Genomic DNA, 23,647 nt, shown 5'->3' with positions numbered 1-23,647 from the left:
TTGTAAAGGATTTAGATGTGTCTGGCAGAAAGTAAAGTGCCAAAGAAATGATAGCTATGATTTTGTCATCAAAATTGAGAAATTCTTGGATTTGATTATTTGGACACAATGGGTTATCTTTCAGGACCAGATTTACAGCAATATTATAGTGAATATATATATTAATACTATAGTGAATATATATATATATTATGTAGGAGGTGAATGAGGGAGACTATGTAAGGAATCTCTGCAAGGAAATAAAATGAATGGGCCCCTGGCAAGGGCAGATATACCTCTACTTCTGTTTCTATTTCCATTCGAGACTAAGAAGCAGGGATTAAACAGCTCCACTCTAGTTATCTGTATTTATCAATTTTGCACAAATAGGTCTGCATTTCCCTTTCAAGTTATCAAATCTCTGATTTGGTTATATTGAAAATTTTTTTTCCTTCTGAAATCACTTCCTCTAGGAAAATGTCCTTAAATTAACTATTTTTTTCATTGATCACCGCAATTAGAAGGACTCTCTCCTGTGCATCAATCTAATATAAAAACTAGTAATTGTGCAGATGTCTACAATGAAATAGATGCAAAAGCCAACACTGTCTTTACTCTTAAGGAATTTGGCTGGTGGTAGGTGGGGCATAATTTAGCTAAAGACGATCCAGAAAACATGATGATAAAGTATGCACTGGAAGGCACAGGGGAGAAAAGCCAGGAAGGGCTCTGGATTCCAGAGGCACTCAGGTAGCACCTGAGTCTTATAGGGAGCGTGGAAGGTAGTCAGGATGGAGGAAGGGTGGAGGGGGAGGGAGAGGCGGGCCAGAAGGAACTTTTCAGGCTGAAGAGATTGGATCCATGGGCTAAAGAGGCACCTGTTAAAGATGCGAGAAACACCTGACTCCCAGGTCACCCATGTTTTCTGTGTGGACTCTCACAGGCCCAGCTTTCAGGTTATAGCTCCATTTCAGCCCCAAAAGCTCTTAGATTCACCTTTCACAGACTTGGCAGAAATGACTGGCTAGAATTTTTCAAAATGAAATAATTTCATTATTTACAAACAATGAAGAGTCAATATTCCTGGCTTCAACAGTAGCAGAGAGAATATGCTCTGGATTTGGCTCAACTTGGTAAAGAGCATCTTAGAGGACTGGAAAGAAGAAAAGGGGACACATACGCATGCATACACACACACACACACACACACACATACCACTCCCACCACCAACAACACAAAAATTAAAATCATATTTAAAAGCCAATTTGCTTATGCATTGGACAGTCACATGACAGAAATTTAGTATGTGGCCAACCAAAATGCAAAGCTGAGAAGCTCAAGAGTCAGAATTTAGGTCCATATCAAAATTCAAGAACTTCAGCTTTCCTGCGAGTGCCATTTACAGATTATCTAACAATCCTGCAATTCATTCTCACAGAAGCCTTTATGGAGCACTTGCCATTTACCAAGCCCCAAGAAAAGATTTTGCTTTATAATTATGAATAAGTAACATTATCTGCTTTCACTCAGCCTGCCTTCTGAAATATTTAAGTTTCAAAATGCATGTTATAATATAGATTAACATTTAAATTTCAAAAATTTCACAATTTATAAATTACTTGTTTTACTTAAGAAATTCATTATGTATAGCTAGATTTCGCTCACGTAGAGATCAATTAATTCGTGACACATTGCCTAGACTTTCAAATATAGGCAATTCCATATCTAATCCTTGAGCTACAGTGATTTGCTAGGATTAAAAGCCTTTCAGCGCCTACACCACTTACTTGACTCAGAGGCAATTTAGTTGTGCAAGGAGAGTTAAAGACTAAATACTACTATGAGCTTCCAAACATCTCTATAAACCTATCAATCAAAAATACTTGCTCAGTGCAGTGTGCCTTTTTCCTTCCTGTTTCTTTTCTTTTCGCAGGGGGAGATGGGGACGAGGTCATCTCCATGTTTAAGAAATCACCTCCGCTAAATCTCGCACTCTGCCCACGTCTCCTTTCTCCCTTTCTTAAATTAGGAAGAGGAGGCACCTTTCCGGGTTGAAGGGCCCTAGTGGAGCCCCGGGGAAGCCGAGCATGCTCAGTAGCTGGGGCCGCTTTCTGAGATCACAGCAAGCTTTGGCTTGCACTAGGCTTGGGGAAGCAGCGGGGCTTCTGCAGCAGCTGATGATCCTTGTTCCTGGAAAGCTGATATTCTTTGCCCAATAACCTGCGGCTTTAGCATCCTCAGCTGCAGCAGCACAGCGGTGAGCTCCTCGGGTGTCCGCCAGCCAGCCGAAGCCACTGCCTGCTCTGCGCTGCACTCATCCGCCTCTTGCCCACGCTTCAGCCCGGTGCATCTAGCAGCTGCTGGATGATTGAGCAGAAAGCAGAAATGATAGGCTTGTGGTTAACAGTGACAGACGAGTGAGAGCCACTTTTCTGAGCCAGAGAGAGGAGGTGTGTCACGGAAGAAAGTGCCTTGGGAAGTCTTGCAGCACCTCAAATCGTTGCTTCTACACTTCTTGTCACCCTGGCATTCCCTGCTCTTGACCTGGGAAAGATGGTTACAGTAGTAACGAAGCTGGTGCACTGCTTTCACCTCAGGTAAGGAGAGCACTTTGCACGTTTTTCTCTTTTCAATACATTTATTAGCTCTGAAGTCCACAGTTGGGAAAGGTCATTTAACGATTAGCCTTGCTATCGCATTACAAGTTTGTTTTTAACGAAGTCTGAGGAAAAGGACTTTTTGTGTGATTTAAAAAAAAAAAAATCCTTTCCGGTTGAGGCTGAACATAAGCATTAGCGTTCTTTCTTACCTGTTTTTTTTCTTGACCCTGTTTCTTGACCTGCTTGGTAAAACTTAGGTCTCTATTTGCAAAAGGAGGTTAAAAGTACTTTTTTTTTTAAGGTTCTTGGCATATTCTCAGAAAAGGTACTTCATGACACATAGGCAAACAAATATCACAATTGGTAGTCTTTTCAGGATGATTATGATTTCAGTTACAGCCAACAAAAATGGTAATATTAAAGTTCAATATCAACTTTGATCAGTATCGAAGTTAAGCTGACTAGAAGGAAAATATTAATACCACAGTTATCTGGTTATTTGTAAAAACAAAACAAGTATTCAGGGTTTACTCTTAAGAAATAAATAGGAGCCCACGAATTTAAAGAAAAATAAAAAAGTAGCACCCCTCATATTTGGGCGTTGAGCGGGATAGCTTCTCCACAGAGATATCAGTTCAAAAGTAAAAAAAACATATTAAAAATGTAGCATTGCTGTTGCAAAGTAACATTTTTGATGGAAACTGTGGAGTCGACATCTTCAGATGGTTTTTCATGTACAAGACAGACACACACACACACACACACACACACACACACACACACAGAGAGAGAGAGAGAGAGAGAGAGAGAGAGGAGAGAGAGAGACAGACAGACAGAGACAGACAGAGAGAGAGAGGAGGCGGCTTTTGGAATGTAAACCAGGAGAATTCAAATAAATGTATTTAACTCTGTGCTATCAAGGAAAAGCTATCCAAAATGTCACGAAATAATGGCTACAGTTTCAATTACTATTAATTTGGCTGGTTTTGAGAGGAAAGATCACTTTTCCAAGTGAGATCGAGTTAATAAGCAATAGTAGGTCTACAAGTATTGCCTAACATTGAGCAATTGTCATCAAATGGAGCACAAAAATGTTTTCTTTCTAATCTGATATTAGATTTACTTCTCACTTAATCTAAAAATAAACTTATTAGTAACAATTCATTTATTACAGTAACCATGTGCTATTTCTCTAAAACAGCAGAGAACTTTTTTCTTATCAAAACTAAAATAAAAAAATTACAAATCGTGCAGTGATAAAGATGAAAAAAAATGCGGGGAAATATTTCATGTCAAATGGTAAATACTTGACTGAAAAAAGTTGGAATTTCTGGATTATTGCTTTTAAAGCCTTCTTTTAAACATAATTTAGTGTTTGTTGTACATTCTTTGTGGGCTCATTTAACTATGACCAAGTGAACAGCCTCTAGTAAGGATGAGAGATCCAGCTTGTATGGAGGTAAAAATTTCTGGTTTTAGTTTATTCTTTAGGGAGTAGAACCCAACTGCATTCACCAATAGGCTTCCACAGAAGGGAAGAAGTTCTTTAAAGCCTCATTACTAGCCTGGGAGCTAGGAGAAATCCGTTCCTTCCTCCCTTTTCTGGTGTAAATATCCCAACTCTATGCATTTACAGCACCCCAAATTCTGAGCTCTCAGCTGACCAGTGGCAAGACAAAAGCTGCCTGGAGTGCTCTGACTCCAGTAGTCTGGCCTCTGACCTTTACCTATTCATACTAGTTGAGCACTCAGATCCCCAATCCAGGTATCCCTCAGTGCAATTAACATAAGCATCCTTTTCAGAAGCTCCCAATGCCCAAAATTTTATTGAGAAAAACTATCTTCCAAGGCCTGTCCCTGTTTGTTCTTGGTGTTATTCTCTTTCTGTGGAATAACTTCTGGGAGGTGCTTTCCCCCAACTTAACCTACAGTGATTATTTCTATTCTAGTTAGACATAAAATTTATTCCAATGCTAAGAACTGTAATCAGCAATCACCCAGACTGACGCCTTAACGATTAGGTAGAAGAAGAGAACAGGAAAAAGTTATTCCCACATTTGGATGTTGAAGAATCGATAGACAGTTCTTTTTCTTCTTCTCCTTCTCTACCTCCTCATCCAATTATGAGACATGACAAGGATTGAAACCCTATTCCAGTGCAAGAGTTTCCCTTTTTAAGAGGTGAGAAAGGTGGTGGGGCCATCCCCTTCTCTATGTTCAACTGTCACTAACCCATCTCAGTCTCAATACTCACCATTGGTGTCTCTTCCATTTCAGTTAGAAAATAAGTGAGATTTTACAAGCTCCCTTAGAGCGATTTTGTGAAGCAAACTCTTGAAATATAATGAATTTAGTTTTTCCTTTCAACAATCAAGTAGTCCTAGAACTTCAGTCCTAATACATGTTTTTCCTGTCTTTTTTTTTATTAAGAAGGAATTTATGTCTGCTTCTTTATTTCTACCACTGTTTTTGAGATAGACTCAGTTAGCATTTTGGATTAGATCACAGTTCGGCTGTTGTTTGTTCTTTCTCAAAACCCAAACCAGGACATGTCCCAAATATTTTCCATAGAGGAGCCACATGTTCCGAAACATTTTAAAATTTTAATAATAATAAAATATAGAACTTTCTCAACTATCCCCTCATCAGATTTTTCCTAGCAGTCTAAAAACAGCGAATCAACTATCTTTGTATAGAGTGAAGGGTGAAGTCCTTGTCTCTGATTGCTTTTGAATTTTCCATTATGTAAGATGACTTCTAGCTTTGGTTTTAGTAACTTAAGGAAAGAATAATTGTACCTGTACAGAGCTGGAGAAGCTCCAGTGTTAACTGGAGTCTGGGCAAGAAGCCAGAAATATCAAACTAAAGGTCGAAATATTCAAAATTCCAGGGATTCAGTGTCTTCTTCAAGGGCATAGTTAGCTTTTAGCCCGAACAGCAGCTTTCAGATTGTCAGTTCAACTTGAGAATAGAAACATCCTAAGGTTTGAAGATAATGAGAATAAGCCTGGCATTGTTTCTCTGACATTGTTTTCTGTGGGCATGGTGGGTGGGTGGGATAAAGGTAGGTCGTGATTGACTTCAAAGGTGCAAGTCCAATTAGAATCTAAATATCTGCATTTCTTGGAACAAATCAGTGTCTGTGTTCTACTCTCTCCTCCTGCATCTTTAAGTTTTTTATGTTATTGTATTTGAATGTCTCGATTGTATCACTTTTAAGAAGTTGTAAGCCATTGCAGAGTCAACCTGATGAATCTCTTAGATACCTTCAGTTCCAAGAAGTCCCCCAGTAAAAAGTATACAAAAGAAGAACCTTAACTAAATCTCCATTTTCTACTTCAGTATGTCACACATACTTGGCAGTGGTGACATCATGGCATGCTGAGAAAGAAAATGCACGCTCTTAAAATAAATCATAAAATAAACTTGAAGGCAACGTTCAGATAAAATCTTTCCATCTGGTAACTCCCCACCCCATACACACATCTTCCTTAGCAAATGTTTATTGAGCACCTATATAATGAGCTCTTGCGATATTTAAAGATAGATGTTTGAACAAGATGGATGAGGTTCCTGCTGTTAAGGGGCCGGTGTGACAATGTGGTGGGAGAGGGTGGTTTGCTAGAGGAAGGAGACAATTAATAAGATAATATCAGGTCGTTGTAAGTGCTACGAAGAACAGACAGAGAAATAATGTAGAGTGTGGCTTTTAACGGGGCATTCAACAAAGCCCTCTCTGAAGAGATGACATGTGATTTGGGAACAGAATGGAGTTGAAGTCTGATGACGTGTTCTTGGTTGCTTGGTTTGTTCTAGAGAGAGATGTAGCATGGCCAGGACAGAGAAAGGCATTAGGAGTTGAGGATGGTTAGGACAAGGTGTGGTGGTGAAGAGCAGAAGATTTAGGGACCGATGTTGGCAGAGGGGGTGGGGGGTGAAGTTAGGAGATAAGATCAAAGGGCTAGGTCAATGGGTCTCCTAGAGATTGACTTTTTAAGTGGCTTGAACCCACTGGAGGACTTTACATTTCAAAGGAGCACTATGGTTCCTAAATGGAGAATGCACCTGTAGGGCCAAGAGGGGAAGCTGGGAGATCAGGGAAGATGCTACAGCAGTAAACAGAGAGAATTGTTAATTAAACTAAGGAGGTAGCAGTGGAGGTGAAGCCAGCGTGTGTAAACTTCAAGTAAATTATATTTTATTTTCAATTACAGAACTAATGTATTTTTGTTGTAGAAAACCTATTAAACAAACAGAATGTCCCCAAAGGTACTAAATCATAATCCTACCACCCAAATTTAATCACTGTAATATTTTTGGTATCTCTCCTATAGAAAACTTAGAAAACACAGGGACCTATCTCCCAAAGAAATGAAATATTTTATAATCTTACCACTTAATTTTACATATGCTATTTTTGGTATCTGTGAACTCTTTTTGAATCCAATATATTTAGGAAACTGATTTATTCTGCTTATTCTGATAGAACATCTTTTGGGGCTTGCATAAACTAAAAAATAGCTTGCTCTAAGTCTGGATGGAAAAAATAAGTTTATGTGCCATAGAGTCACTTTCTTCATTTATTCACTAAATATTTTACTGTAGCCAGATGCTGGGACTCTATGATCTGTGGTATATTCTCTCTTAATGAAGCATCTCATCCCATATCTCACTTCAGTAGCACTGTATTCCTTGGAATTTGGAAGGCTGGATTTGACTTTCTGACCTTATCTGTAAATTGTAGTGTTGACTGTCCCTACTTCTGCAAAGACTTGGGTACTAGAACTTCAATGCCGTTTTTGGAATCTTTTCACTAATGGTAGCCTTGTTAAGAGGCTGAACTTGGTAGGCCTCCCTGGCCCGTAGGAGACCAAGGAAATCTTTGGGGCTGGGAGAACCAAAATTTTTTTTTCTAGAGTTTTGCTCATAGACCTTCACATTTCAGAAGCACTTAACGGTAAGGAAAGAACTGGGCTTCCCCAGGCAGAGATTCCCGAAACATGGAAGGGAGAAATCTCGCAGTGGTCTCCGATGGCTCTCCCAGAATGTGCCCATTTCACCTCTTATTCTGGTTTCAAAATGCATTACACTTTACAGGTGTTTCATATCTTGGTTATTGTTAAAGATGTCAGTAGTTTGTTTGTATTGTGTTTTCAAGCTTTCAGAGTGGTTTCATACGTTACTCCAGTAAATAAACATTTGAGATTACATTTTATCTTTCCCCAAACATCTGAAATTCAACATATCTGCAACAGAATAGGATTTATCTTTGTATTTCAAGCTTGCTTATCCCGTTGTATTTCTTGACTCAGGTAAGACTCTGACCTGTTCTAAAGTCTCCTCAGTGAGACAGGGGAGAATCTTCTTTGGCTCTTTCTTCCCCCATCCGACGGGAAAGAATATCTACGCACGTTCAGAAAAGCCTCTCAAATCTTTTTCTCCCATCCATTCTACTGGACACTCTTTGGGTTCAATCAATTCCATCCGTCTTCTACCAGGTCTGTTAAGCATTCTCCTTCAATACTCCCCTATTTGGTCTTCTGCTGTAGCCAGAGTGACCTGTTGGGGCTGTTTTTTTTTTTGTTTTTTTTTTTAAAGTGTTTGATCATGACAGTTTTTAGGTTATGCAATACAATGTCACATAGCCAGATAATCTCTGAAATTCTCACACACACAAGGTGCAATTTGCCATCATTTTCTGTCTCCTTCCCTTTCTCCCCATTTTACCCCATGGTCTAGCTATGCTGATCTTAACTTTGTTTCTTGAATATGTTAATCTTGAACTTTATACCTCTGCACCTGCTGTTTTCTCTACCTGGAATGCCTTTCTCCTTCTTCTCCAGGTTGAATCTAATCATGTTCATTTTTGGAGATTCAGACCTAACATTAGCTTTTTCTGAGCTTGTCATTCCTTTTATATTCTCAGAATAGTGCTATCAGTATTAAAACCTCATTTCTTTCTTTCTTTCTTTTTTTTTAGTAGCCACTCAAGGATAATTTATTCATTTCATGTTATCACACAATATTTATTGTGTGCCTTCCATGTGCTGGATACTACATTAGTTCTGGAAGATACAAGGATGAATAAAATATGGACTTGCCCTCCTTGAATGTACAGTCTAAAGACAAGACACCTACAAAGAGAGAGGCTATGATAGGGTAAAAGCAGGATGCCATTTGGGGTCATATTACTACTGTTATTATAGATTTTCATCCCTCTTTGGACCAGGCTTCTTTCTTCAGCCCTGTAGGCTCACTTAAAACAACTAGCTCACTTAATCCTGAGACCATAAACTGAGATCCGTGAATGAATGGGCCAGATAGTGTGACTTATTGGAATAAAACCATCATGATTAGAACAACAATGTAGTATCAGATGTCTCACCAGCATTATTTTTACATTCCAAGATCCCTCAACTAATAGCCCTATCAGACCTTTTTTTCTGATTCCCTGCATAGAGAATATTGTTTTTGTTTTTAAAATGGACTTTATTTTTTTAAAGCACTTTTAGATTCACAGCAAAATCGAGAGAATGGCACAGACATTTCTCACGTACCCACTGCCATCTCGCATGCCTAGCCTTCCCATTATCAATAGCCTCCACCAGAGGAGTACATTTGTTACAGCTGATGAATCCTTATTTACACATCATAATCACCCAGAGTCTATAGTCTATCTTAATGTTCACGCTTGGTGTAGTACATTCTGTGGGTTTGGACAAATGTGTAGTTACTTGTATCCTCCATTATAGTATCATACAGAGTGTTTCACTGCTTTAAAAATCTTCTGTGCTCTGCTGATTCTTCCTTCTCTCTCCCCTAACCCGGGGAAACCACTGATCTTTTTACAGTCTCCATAGTTTTGTCTTTTCCAGAACATCATATAGTTGGAATCATACAGTATGCAGTCTTTTCAGAGTGGCTTCATTAATTTAGTAATATTCATTTGTTTTCCCCCTTGTCTTTTCATGACTTAAGAGCTCATTCTTGTTAGCACTGAATAATATTCTGTTGTCTGGCTGTATCACAGTGCATTGTTTATTTCTAATTTTTTTTTTCTGTTGAACTTGGGTTTATGGGGGTAGGGCTTTGATATTTGGTTCTAGGCTCATTCTATGCACCTAATTAAAGTTTACTAGGTGAGTAAGTGACAAGTGAATAAATGAGACACAACACTTTCTCTTTCTCTCCTTTTCTTTATAGTCTGCCCTTCTTCACCTGGAAGCAGCTTCCATATTGGATAAGTTTGTGCTCATGGGAGAGTGCACATTCGTGGATGAAGATGGTACATTTCAGTTTGCTTTTTTCCCAACTTAATTCTTAAACTCAGGGATCAGCAAACCATAGCCCTTGGGCCAAATCTAGATCTACACCTGTTTTTGTAAATAAAGTTTTATTGGAACATAGCCATACTCATTCATTTATGTATTGTGAGTGGCGCAGTTGAGAGGTTGTGACAGAGACCATAGGAGCTGCAGGGCTGAAAACTTTTACATCTGGGCCTTTACAGGAAAAGTTTGCTGACCTCTGCTCTAACCCAAGGAAGGAGCTGGATGCTGAGATCAGGACGACAAAAATGATCACGTGTAGGAATATTTCCATAGTAGCTGCTGTTAGGTCATTTTATAGATAAATATATTGGGAGATTTATTTTGATTTGTGTGTTAAATATAGAAACTATAAAAGAATATCTGGTGAAAGATCTGCTTGCTTTGTTTTAGTAATTACAAGACGATTATTTTGACCTAACTCGTATTTGGATGAAATAGCTATTCTCAGATTAACATGAATCAGAATCACCTGGAGGGCTTGTTAAACTGCAGAGTGCTGCCTGTCCCCCAGTGAGGTTCTAATTCAGAGTATTGAGCCAGAAGTTGCATTTCAAACATACCCAGGTGTTCCTGACACTGCTGGTCTGGGGATTATACTTTGAGAAACATTATACTTTGAGAAACAATGGTTCTAAGCCTTGGCTGTGTCTTAGAACCACCTAAGGAGTTTAAAATTTTTTATTTTAAAATTAAAAATTTCCTGATCCTTACCCTAGACTTACCAAGTCAGGTTCCCCAGGTCTGTATGGTCTGTATTTTTAAAAGAATTATTCTGAAGAATACTTATTTAATCGTCGTGTTTGTAGAACTATCATATGGGCTTTACATCTTATAAGATGTTTTGACTAATAAGTTTGAATAGGAATTACATATAGATATCATTACATTCTCAGTTTTAAGAAAAAATACAAGCTGAAATGTTATTTATTATACATATATTACATTTATTTATCAGTGGACTTCAATAAAACTATAGTCCAAAAAGTATACTGTGTTCAATTCAGCAAAATTTGTTTTCTTTTTCTTAGTAAATCTGATAAATATTAGTTTGTAAATTTTGTTTTTTCACTGTGTAAAATTAATTGTAATTTTATGCTTGATGATTTTTCTTTCTACTTTTCTTGAAATTGAGTGAGGTTTTATTTTAAAGGGAGGAGTGAACAGCTCACATTCCACCACCTAGTCATGCTTTAATGGTAGCAAGTTTAAATGTACAAGTGCTTTCAAAAAATAGCTAGAAATGGCACAAGAGAGTTCTTCTTTCTCGATTGTTCTTCCTGTGCGTGCTAAATGTCCCTTAATATCTGGGTAGGGTTTTTTTTTGTTTTTTGTTTTTGTTTTTTAAAGAAAACTATAAAATCCTGTTGCTCTGGATGTGCTTTTGTTTAGAGACCTGTTTCCTCTCCATCATCATTTCAGCATACTATATTGCTGTGTTCATTTTAATTTCGTTGATTGCTATTTGTAATGTTCTGAGTATTATGTCAGAATACAAATCAGGCAAGACAATCATGAATAGTAAGTGTAGAAGAACCAAATCTTTGGCATTTTGGCAGCTAATGTAGGAACTTCGACAATCGTCGGCCATACAAAGAACTCTGAAGCACTATGTTTATAAAGATCAAATATTTTGGTCATGCTTTTGGTCTGCACACTTTAAAAAAACCAAACAACTCTTTGGCCTTAAAAGGATAAGAATAAATACCAAGATTTGAGTTTATAGATCCCCAAATCCATACAACGAAATAGCCATTGACTTCTTAAACTATACAATTCTGTATTATGGAATCGTGATGATTACTAACATGCGATGTCACAATGTGAGTTTGACAGACGGCTTAACCAGAATAATGTCTAAAGCATGGAAGGGCTCATTTTTAAGTGTGTTTGGATTAATTCAAGTTTCAAGCTGGCTGTCTTGAGTGAAAATTTTCATACTTTTTTTTTGCATTTCATTAGGAGATTAGAAAGGATATTTAGAAGCTATTGTCACAAATCCATGTATATCACTCACTTAGGCCTCAGTCAGCTCTACAAAGAGAAGCTTTTATTCCTAAGGATTTATTTTACAGCTTTTAGAAGGCAGTAGCACCCAGGAAAACACCAATATAATGGAGAATAGTAATTCATTATCCTGTGATAGTTATTATTACAAGTACGCTCATTGGAAGTACAAGGACTAGTTATTCAGCTAGAAGAATTGATTGCAATAAAGACTCAATGATAATATTTTTTTGTCAACAATGGGTTTGAATTTTTATTTTCAATTAGAATTAACATTCAATATTATTTTATATTAGTTTCAGGTATACAGCATAGTGGTTAGACATTTATATAATTTATGAAGTGATCCCCCCCGATTAGCCTAGTTCCTAGCTGGCACTATACCTAGTTATTACAATATTTCGACTATATTTGCTATGCTGTACTTCACATTCTTGTGACTATTTTGTAACTACCAATTTGTACTGCTTAATTCCTTCACCTTTTTCACCCAACTTCCCGCCCACTCCCACCTGGCAATCATCAGTTTGTTCTCTGTATCTATGAGTCTGTTTTCACTTTGTTTGTTTATTTTATTCTTTAGATTCCACATATAAGTGAGATCATATAGTATTTGTCTTTCCCTATCTGACTTATTTCATTTAGCATAATACCCTCTAGGTCCATCCATGTCATTGCAAATGTAAGATATTATTCTTTTTATGGCTGAGTAATAGTCCTCTGTATGTATGTACCACCTTTTCTTTATCCTATCGTTTATTGATACGTATTTAGGTTGCTTCTATATCTTGGCTATTGTAAATAGCGCTGCAGTGAACATAGGGGTGCATATATCTTTTCGAGTTAGTGTTTTGGTTTTCTTCGGCTAAATTCCCAGAAGAGCAATTACTGAGTCATAAGATAGTTCTATTTTTAATTTTTTGATGAACCTCCAAACTGTTTTCCATAGTAGCTATATCAATTTGCACTCCCACCAACAATGCATGAGGTTGCCCTTTTCTCCACATCCTCGCCAACACTTGGTGTTTTTTAATTTATTGATGATAGCCATTCTGACAGGTAGGAGATGATAGCTCATTGTGTTTTTAATTTGCATTTCTCTGATTAGTGATGTTGAACAATATTTCATAATCTCTCTTTTACAGTGTAAACAATGAGGAGGCTGAAAGTTTACATAACCTGCACAAAGTCACACAGCTAATAAGTGGCAAGGTGATTGCCTGTGAGTGGGCGAATCTATGCATGGGCCTTTTGGGGGATGTCTGGGTGTCCAGCTGCCTTCTATCTCACCTGTACAGTCGAGATTCTCACTGATTTTTACAGCCAGATTTTGTGGGAACTCTTCTTCCTGGCACTGGAACCCTAGGTCGGAGACCCCTATGTGGAACTGGGACCCCTCATTCTTCTAGGGGGTCCTCTGCCCCCCCCCAATGCTCAACCACCACACATGAGTGTGAGGTTAGCTCATTTTTGCATCTCTGCCTTTCCTATCAGTCTCGATGAAGTCTCTTTATATCCTTAGTTATAGGAGTTATGTTCAGCTGGTGTTCAGAAAGTTCTCCAGGTTAATTATTCTATAATTTAGTTATTTTTAATGCAGTCATGGGAGGAGACAAGCATAGTGTTTACCCACTCTACCATCTTGACTAGACTTTTAATGATGATAAATTTTGGTTTTTTTTTTTGAACTTCATTCCTCCTTCTTTATACACAGGCAGGGCCAGTGTCATAAGCATAGTTGAGGGCTCTTCTTGTTTTGAGAGCAAAAGGAAGACTTCCTGTTTCTTTGTTCATTCCATAGGATTGTCGTTTAGATCAGTGGGTTCCCAAAATGAGTATGCTTTTCCCACACTCAGATGGGCTTTTTGCTTGGTTTAATGCTCTGCCATCACTGTCTTGAAATGCTTAATACTTTTTGAACAAGAAGCCCTGCATTTTTGTTTTGTATTGGACCCCATAGCATTGTAGTCCATCCCGCCCACAGGAACTATACCTTATTCACCTTTATTTTCCCTGCTGATTTTTAGCATGGTGCCTGATGTGCATGTAAGTGAATGAATAAATGAATGAATGAATGAATTATCTCCTTGTTCAGAGAGCAAAATGAATTTAATTATAAATGCTTTTTCCATTGCTTATAGGAGAACAGTTTAAGTCAGTGGGTTCTCAAAATGAAAATACTTCAGATATAGTGAGATGGATGGTTGAATGGTTTGTTAGAAGTGGCGGGAGTGAATAAACTTTTAGAGAAGATAGATTCTCTGGCCTCATTTCAATCTTCCTGAATCAAAATTTCCTGAGAATAAAGGTCAGGCATCCATGTATTTAAAACGCTTCTTAGGTACTGGTATGCCTGTGCATGGATATGATCTTCTCCTATGAAGCTCTGTAAGGCCTGCAGGTCTGTACCTAGCAGTGGATGTGAATTTCTGATTTGTCTAGGTTGTCAAGAAAAAGGCCTCTTTCAGGTGACATCAAGTGAAATTTGGGAAACAATGAGAAATAGATAGCTAAAACTTAGCATAACATACCCTAGTCCAGGATAATATTGTGTGATATCAATAGGGCTACCATTTGTCCAGTTGCTTATGCTTTCATCGGAAGGGATATGATACTCTGTGCAGCTTATGCTCACTAACTCCTTAAATGTGAGGTTAAGGTTAGCCTTACGAACCATGCTGCAGCATAAAGCACCAGTCTGCTGTCGCCTGCTGACCTCTTCTCAGGTTTTGCAAGATAATGAGGTCTACTTCCAAGTGAAGGTAATTAGAAGGGAGAGTGGTATGGAAAGACCCAATAGTTGGCTTAGTGCCTTCATGTACCATTCGGATGTGGGCCTTGCCACACTACTAAGGATTTGGGGCATGGGGCGAGTGGCATAGGGCTGGCTGGAGCAGAGGGTGTCTAAAGGGAGCTGTGGATGTAGGCTTGTCCATCCCTTGCAGTACTAAATGATCCCTAGGTTTTCATTTAGAAAGCAAGGCTTTGGTATGGGAGTGCATCTTACACACAAAATGGGGCAGATTATATGCATCTCTTAATGAGAGATGAAGATGCTTGTAAGACACAAATCTCTCAACACATTAAGAACCTTGTAACTCCAGACATGATGAAGATGGACAAAGTTCATGTTGCTGAATGAAAATGTAGAATGAGAAACACTTAAGAAAGAAGTTTCAAGAGGAGAAGGTGGAATCATCCAAAGTGTCTCCTGTGCAAAAGGAAAATTGTATCTTTCAAGGGGAAACATCCTCAGAACTCAAGAGCGGGCCACTGACAGCTCAACACCAAACTATCACTGTCTGGCCTTGTCTGTAAGAGTTTTCAGATTAAGACATACTCGCTAACCACGGCAGAGGGAGATTGTTATAGTGGGTGGAGAGGTAGAAAGAACAACAAACAACAAGGGATTGAGGCTAAAGATTGTCTAGAAAGAGAAAGTCATTTTTTTTTTAACCACTTCCCTGATTTCATTCATTACTCAGTGACCATGTTCTGAGAACCTATAACGTGTCAGGCACTATTCTAGGCTGTAGGAAACAGCAGTGAGAAGGCTAATTCCTGATGCCATGGAACCTGAATTTTGAAGAGGAAAGAGACAATTAACACACATGACAATTATGAGTGCCACAAAGAAAATGCAAATAGTGTTATGTGAAAGATTATGGACGTTACAATGAGTGGTCAAAGATGTGGGATGTCCTCTTCCTTCCTTCTACACTAAATGTAATTACTACACTAACATGTTAATTTGTCAAGAGCTCAGTTCCCTTATCTTAGGAACCACTACCGAATTCACATTCTTGGCCAGGCCATTGAACAGGCTTGCTGTATAGGATGATTTATGGGGGCTTAGACTGAGTTTAGTACTGTCTATTATGTCAGTACTACAATAGCAAATAGCCCCTTTCTAGTTCTTAGACGTGTGTTAATTGAGTGCTAAAGAATATAAGGTTGCACTAATAGTACTGTCTTCCTTTTTACTATAAATATGTTTGGCTGACTTGAAGAAAATAAAAACAATGCTGACAGGTGATGTGTTCTTCTGCTCATATTCAGCTTGACTTGTAGAAGATTTTCCTTTGTTTTATATTTATTGAAATAAAGAAATTGGGATTGGCTAATGAGTAAACAGAGATTTTTAACATTAAATATTTAAATATTATAGAATAAGAGAAGAATATGTGGAATTAATCAACATGTGAGTTTTATGATGCATATTTTTGTTATAGATTTAATACATTGTATATTTTGATTGAGATGTTATACCCTGTGGGATAGTAATAATAATAATTTTTTAATGTCTAGACTTAAAGAAATTTTGAGCATCATTAAAATGACCAAATACAGAGCTAATATCTTATATATGTAAGAATAGAAATCATTATGCCTTGTGAATTCTGAATTAGATATCAAATCTAACCTTCTGTTGCACTGATATAGGTGACTTATAATTTTTAGGACACCAATTAGAGAATCCACCCAAAAATTCACAAGTAGATGTATTTTTAAATTTTAAATAAATTTCTAGATTTACAAACCAGATTTATGAAGTAAAAATATTTGCTTTAAATTATAGAGTTTCAGTATCTTGGAACATCTGATCCAATTACTTTCATTTTATATCTAAAGAAAACAGAAGCAAATTGCTTTAGGATCTGGGAATTATTTCACTTTGAAATATTTATAGGATCATTTTTATAAGTGGAGAGGCTATTTTACATAGTGGTTATAAACATTCTTGGATTGGGATCCTAGTTGGTTCCCCCCACCCCATACATACTAGCTCTATGAACTCAAGTAAATTACTTAATTTCTTTAAGACTTCAGTTCTTCCAGGATCTGTAAAGTATGGAAAATAGTTATTCCCTCCACCCTCAAATCATTGTCCTGGGAATAACCATAAGCACGTGGCATAGTATGGGCCATAAAGAAAGAAATCAGGAAAAGTTTTTATTGATTAAACTAAAACAGAAATACTTCTATCAAAAAGATCTTTCAAGAAGATGACATTTGTAAACAATATATATCAGAAACATCTAAAATATAGATGTTTTCCTAGTTATTTCTGATTAAGAAAATCAATATTTATATTGTAGCAATCTTTTTTTGAAAACTTAGGTTTAGTTAAATATCAGTAGTTCCACAACAGTGTTATTTATTAGTGCTTGTACCAAGTAAATGACTTTTGTTTTGCTTTAAATCACAGCTAATATGTAAACTGCAGATAAATCACATAGCACTTGCTGTGCACCTGGTACATATATCAACACATTTAATCCTTACAAAAAACCAATGAGGTTGATATTATCATTATCCCTCTATAGAAGATGTTGAAACTTCACTACAGAGAAGTCAAGTGGAAAGTCTGAGGTCACTTGTCTGGTAAGTGGAGAAGCTGAGGTTTGAGCCCCACCTGTCAGCACAAGAGCCACCACTCTTACTCACCACACTATATGGCATATGCTGTGGGAGGAGAATTGCTAGTAGAAAAAAAAGATATTCCAGTTATTGTAAAAATCCATATCTGATTTGCCCAGATGAGTGCTGATCCAGCCAATTGTTGGCTTCTGAGAATTCTATTTTATAAGGACACTCAGACAATATTAAAAATATCTGCCATTAATTGATGGCTTTCATGGATCATAAACTCACTAGCGATTTCACACATTGTTTTTATTTCCTCCATAACAAACCTCTGAGATAGGTATGATGATGATGTAGATATGATGATGCCCGTTTTACAGATGATGGAACTGAAGCTGAGTTAAATATATATAACTTTCTCCAAATCAATAGTATTTTGTTTCACTCCAAAGCCACTGTAATTCTTAAGTTTCTATAATGAATATTGTGTATATTTCAGTTCTGTGCCACTGAAACTGTTAATAAATGATGATGATGATGAACAGTAAGTAAAGTAAGTCAATAGGATATTGTGAAGAATGCCCTCTATCATCCCAAAATAAAATCTAATTCCTTATCTATCATAAATTATCTGTTTCACCTCCAGAAAGGAGTAAGTCAGCTTCACACGTATAACGAGGGCAGGGCTTAGACTGGATGATCTCTTTCTAGGCTAGGGCTTTCATTTTCCCAGGCAGGATGAGAATTTAGCTAAATATTCCCTTAAGTAACACTAGATGGCGCAGGAGAACAAAAGAAATGGGAGACATTTATAGGATACATGCAACTCTATTTCATTTTGCAGTAGAATTCATTTTCTGAAGTGAATCATTGATGATTCAGGCTCCCTATAACTAATGCAAGAAACACCTGACCTGATATTTTGCCAATATAAAATTCTGTCTTATCTCCATTTGGAGTAGAACTTTGATAAATCTGTCAAGGAATACTCCTATGAGTTCTATCAAATGAATTTCTATGATTTTTTTGGACATTCCAAAATATGTTATTAGGAATGCAGGCTTGTGGCATTATGCAGGGCAAAAAGAAAATAACCAAAAAGGGTACACATTTATTCTCTAGACATCTTTGTTTTTAGGTCATGAAACTTTTAGACCTCGGGCTCTATTAACTCTAAATGTATGTTCAGCTATTACCCATAATTTTTTTTCCCATTCTCTTTTGATCATCTGTGCCCTCTTTGATGAGTTATAGAGCCTAGTGAGGCAGAGTAGTACAACAGGGAGAAAACAAAGGAAAGAAACTGCAAAGACAAAGAATGTGGTATTCAGATTAGATGTTCTAATGTGACTGAAGTCAAAACAATTTCTCCTAATTATCTGAATGTTTCTGAAGAAATAAAAAAAATAGTGGTGGACAGAAGGATTAGTTTAAGCTCTGTACCTTCAAATAAAAAATCAGAAAGGGACATACTAGCCTATATTTAAAATAGCTTTCCAGGAGAGAAGAAAAATAACATTCTTAAGTGAAATCCTCATGAGTGTCTTTGCACTTTGTAACTACAGAAACCATTAAGAGGTAAACACTTGGAGTAAAGATGAGCCAATTGTTTCGAAGCGAGTTTAAGCGTTAATTTATTGAATACTTAATATGTGCCTAGCATTTGCTACTGTTTATTTGTGTTATCTAATTTAGTTCTCCCAACAGTTCTATGTATGTATGTGTGAGGAGGGGGGGAGGGGGAGGGGAGAATGTTTCTATTATCATCTCCACTTTGTGGATGAGAAAATAGGCTTAAGGAGCCAAAGTGACAAGCCCAGGATCCATGGCTGCTTAGTGAAGGAGCCAGATCCATCTGATTCTTAATGCCCAACTTTGAACCATGTTAGTATGGTCTTCCCTTGAGAAAAGTGTGGCATTCGAGGGCCAGACCTATGCCATATTGTGAGTTAATTAAAATATTCTTTAGATATCCTCTCAATGTTCTCCTATTCCTTTCTCGTTCATACTTCAGTGTCCTTACCTCTTACCCTAGTGGATCACTGTATCCCAGAGAAACTTGGGCACTTTAGGTCACTTAATAAAGCAAAAAACCATTTTTTAAAAAGAAGAAGAATCTATTTCATCAGTTAGTGTGTGATCCCTTACAGGTAACATATGCTCTAACCCAGATTCTAATGTTAATAGCCAGATAAAGTGGACTTTTTAATGTTTAGGAGCTGCTTTCCTGGACTTAAATACAATCCATCTCATTCATCTCCAGAATTGTATGCAGTTCATCATGTAGAACTAATTAACATAATTTTGATTACCCTAGTTTTGAGAGGGTAACACAAGTATTGAAAATTTTAGGAAGAAAAACATGTTTTGTATAGGCTCTCAGATCATCCGTTATACGGAAGCAGGCATGCTCACCTACATGCTGGCCTTGTCTCTGAGAAAGTTATCTATAAATTAATTTTTAGTAAATGCTAGTAACTTAGGAGGTGCATGGGTAAGAGAATATTATGAAATATGTTATTTTGGTACAAGCTCAAGTGAGACCTTAGAGAACAGGATGTGGCTCATTATATGCTAAGTCTGCTTCGTGACTAAAATCAAGCAAGTCTCTTAACCTCTTGGTCTCAGAACCTCATCTGTAAAATGTGAGGGTGGGGCTTGATGAGCCTTAACATCTGCCCAAGCTCTAACTTTCTAGGATTTTTTTTAGCTTCCACACCTGAAGTGAGTATTGGAAAATAGGTCATGCAATTTTAATCACAGCCAAAAATTATTTCAGGACAGTGTTCTAATAATTAATATTAAAAAATTCTTAGAGATACTCAGATGAAAGCTCAAAAGGAAAGAGGATCATGGCTTAGAAAATTCAGTGAGTAATTAATTGCAGATGACTAACGCTCTTCCTACGGCCCTCCTCCCCCTTTAGGAGTACAGAAAAAGGATAAGCAATGAAAGTGACTGGAATTCTTCCTAGCGTGCCTAAAAGGGCCCAAGGAAAATTCTGATGTGATTTAGCATGCTTAGTTTTGTGTCCTTGTTAATTATTGTGAAATAGAATCTGCTTAATATCTAACTTCATTTGCAATTCTGAACAGTTTAATAACATCCTCTGTCAATAACATCAAATAACTACAAATTTTGTTTCACACAGAAGTTGGTAGTACTCCATCTCCCTTGCTTCCTCCGTTCTCTCTCTGTTTTTTTATTGCATCAGTATGATCTCATATGTGAAATCTTAAAAAAACAACAACAACAACAAAAAAACGGAAACAAGAAACAACAGATTGGTGGTTGCCAAGGGTGAAGGTGGAAATGGGTGAAGGTGGTCAAAAGGGATGCAGTGTTTGCAGCATGGTGACTGTAGTTGACAATACTGAATTGTATATTTGAAAGTTGCTAAAAGAGTAAATTTTGAAAGTTCTGATCACAAGGAAAAAAAATCATAACTGTGTGAGGTGATGGATATTAATTAAACTTATTGTAATAATCATTTCACAATATAAACTTATTGTAATAATCATTTCACAATATATCAAATTATGTCATATACTTTAAACTAAAACAAAATTATATGTCAATTATATCTCAATAAAACTGGGAAAAATAAGGGCAGATCTTTGGTCAGGCTTGTAACAGGGCGGTCTTTTTTTCTAATGGGGGTACTAGATAATGGTAACAAAAATTCATACTTAGTCCAAATAAATTTAAAGTAGGGAAGCATTGGCACAGGCTGGATCAGTGGGCTCCAAAGTAGAAACTAGAACTGGAGGACATTGAACTGGATGAGGTCTTAGAAGTTATTTGTTCATCTTTCTTCCCTTCCACATGTAAGGAAACAGATCAAAGAAGTTACCACTTGCCCGTGGTAACGTGATAGGTTAGTGTCAGAGCCAGGACTAGAAGGCAGGACCCCTGATGCCCAAGTTCATAATTCTTCCACACCACATTGCCTGTCTTTTCAGTAATTGGGTATAAAGAAGAAAAATGGGAAGCAAATAATTTGTAAACTGTGTAATTCTGCTGAATTAGTAGATTTTTTTTTTTTAATTTCTACTTTTGACACAACGAGACTCACAGTTCTGGTTTTGTGCATTACAGAGTGTACAGTATCTGAATAATTATTGGTTTCAGGAGAAAAGGTGTGTATTATTAATCATATTTTCTTCCCACTGAAAAATAATTGCATTTTTTGATGGGCTTAGACTACATGCTCTTGACATTAATATTAAATATAGTAATAACAACTTCTGGTGCTACATTTGTGTGGTGCGTGTGTTTGTGTGTAAGTGAAAGTAAAACCAAATGAATTATTAAGACAGGATGAGGGCAGCCATGAAGTGAGACAGGCTGGATCAGTGTCTGTCAGGACTTTTGCATAAGCTGAGGGCAACAGCAAAGAAATGCACTTCGATTTCTACCGCCTGGAGCCTTTTAATGAAACAGCTTCCTTTACAGTCTGCTATGAACTAAAGCGCCACTTCAGAAAGGTTTCTTCTCAGTCATGATCCTTTTAACTTGGAGTGGATGAATGTGTTTTTGCAGTGGACCTGGAAAATTTTTGTCAGTCTGTAGTGGTTCAAGAATACTCTACTTTTATTTCTTAAATCATGCTGGGGAAATTTGGAGACAAACGATTCTAGATCACAATCAAGGTGATGGAACCCTTGCAAAGTAAACCTAATCTTATAGAATCTAGTCCTAAAGTAGATTTCCATTAATGGAGGATTAGGAAAAACAGAGGATTGGAAGGTTCATTTCCCTGTTTTGGACACACTGTACCTGCTCTCACCTGCAATCCAGGGAGTCTGGATGTGTCTGAATCCTGAATTCCCCCTACATATGAGTTAACATTAGATAAAGTACCTGATGCACACAATGTATGTAAAAACTACTGTTTAACCCTTCTAATAAATAATTGAATTAGTAGAGAAGAAAGAATAGACTGTGAGGAGGGTGGCCTTTTTTTTTCTCCTTTTTGAAAGTATGTTAGAAAAGGTATTTAAGAATACATGAATGCTTACTTCTCAAGATCTCCAAAGGATTGCCAGAACATAGTAAGAAGAACTGGATTCTTCTCTTAGGTCCCAGATCTTACTGAAGTATTAGTTTGCATGGTAGCAGTTATAACTTTTCTTTTATAATTTGTTCCCCATTACATTTCTTTCTTTTAAGTGAAATTTTAAAAAGTCAAGATTTCCTTAGGATTTTTCCCCTTATATACTTTGGAATGTATCATTGGGACTTATAGTCACCTAACCCTTGCAATTAACACCTTCTAATCAGTTGCTTCCTATTGGGAAGCCAATGGCTAATATATTGCTCTTACAAATAAACTGTAACATGTGACAGACATCGCTTGAATGGCCCAGAGTTTAATACTGAAAATCCACCAAAAGGCAAGCTGACTTGGAATTATAAGTAGGTCTATGGGCTACAGATATATAAAAACCAATGTTTATTTTCTGTTAAAACAGTTCAGGTAAAGATGAACATGAAAGTATAGAACTAAGGCCAAGTATTGCCAACTGAGGTATAAGAGATTTGAAACAGGCCCCATGGTTCCCTGAAGAATGGAATTTTAGGTTACGGGAGTCGGAGGGCAGAGGTGGTTTACCGCAGTCTCTCCCTTCTTTTGCAAGGGTAGGTCAGCAAGGATCAAAAGTTATTTTCTAGTCGTCGATTCCCCCCTCTAAAATCAGTCTCATGGTATTTCTTCTCTTTTTCATTAACAGTAAAAAAAAAAAAAATCCAAAATGGAAAATAGCTTTATTTTTCTTATGATTATGTAGAGTAATACTTTAAAATATTCAAACATAATAAAATATGTGAAAGAAAGTTAAAATTGCTCCAGGATAACCACCATTAATATTTTAATGACCATTCTTTCATGATTCTCTTTATATATGTTATTTACTTTACAACTTTTTTCTCACATATTTTCCCTCACTTCTCCCTGCATAACTGCTTTCAAAACAAAATAATATAAAAAGAGGAAACCAGTATTTACAACCTGGAGTTTACCTTTTCATATCTCTCTTCATGCTCATGTAATGATATAGAAACATAGGGATATAATGTATTTTGAAGTGTATTGTTTTATAAGAAATATGAATCTTATAATACTAGACCTTAAAACCTCTTCTGACATGAGCGTCACATCTAGATTTTTATAAATATCCCTCTAGTTTTGTAGAGTTGTCTCACTCTCACCCAATTCAATAGCTTTTATAAAGGATTCGCAAGGCTTAGTTTTCATAGAAAGTTCTTTATGAACTCATTTTATCAATTCGAATAATATTAAATTAATTAATTAATTAACTGGCTTAACATTGGAGCAGCTTACGAATTCTTGGTAAACATATATT

At 36.9% G+C, this 23,647-nt stretch overlaps 1 protein-coding gene across 1 annotated transcript in view; it reads left to right on the top strand.

The window, feature by feature from the left end:
• The first annotated feature begins 2,092 nt into the window (after positions 1-2,092).
• Positions 2,093-23,647, top strand: part of ARHGAP18 (Rho GTPase activating protein 18) — a 160,684-nt gene continuing 139,129 nt past the window's right edge. The window contains exon 1 of the mRNA XM_039849950.1: positions 2,093-2,577. Coding sequence (XP_039705884.1) covers positions 2,534-2,577 — 44 coding nt within the window. The 5' untranslated portion in view covers positions 2,093-2,533. The remainder of the gene's footprint in view (positions 2,578-23,647) is intronic.

The sequence above is a fragment of the Pteropus medius genome, unplaced genomic scaffold (assembly GCF_902729225.1).
Source record: "Pteropus medius unplaced genomic scaffold, Ma_sr-lr_union100, whole genome shotgun sequence".
Classification (NCBI taxonomy): Eukaryota; Metazoa; Chordata; class Mammalia; order Chiroptera; family Pteropodidae; genus Pteropus; species Pteropus medius.
Note: the sequence above shows the minus strand (reverse complement) of the source record. Positions and strands in the feature narration are given on the sequence as shown.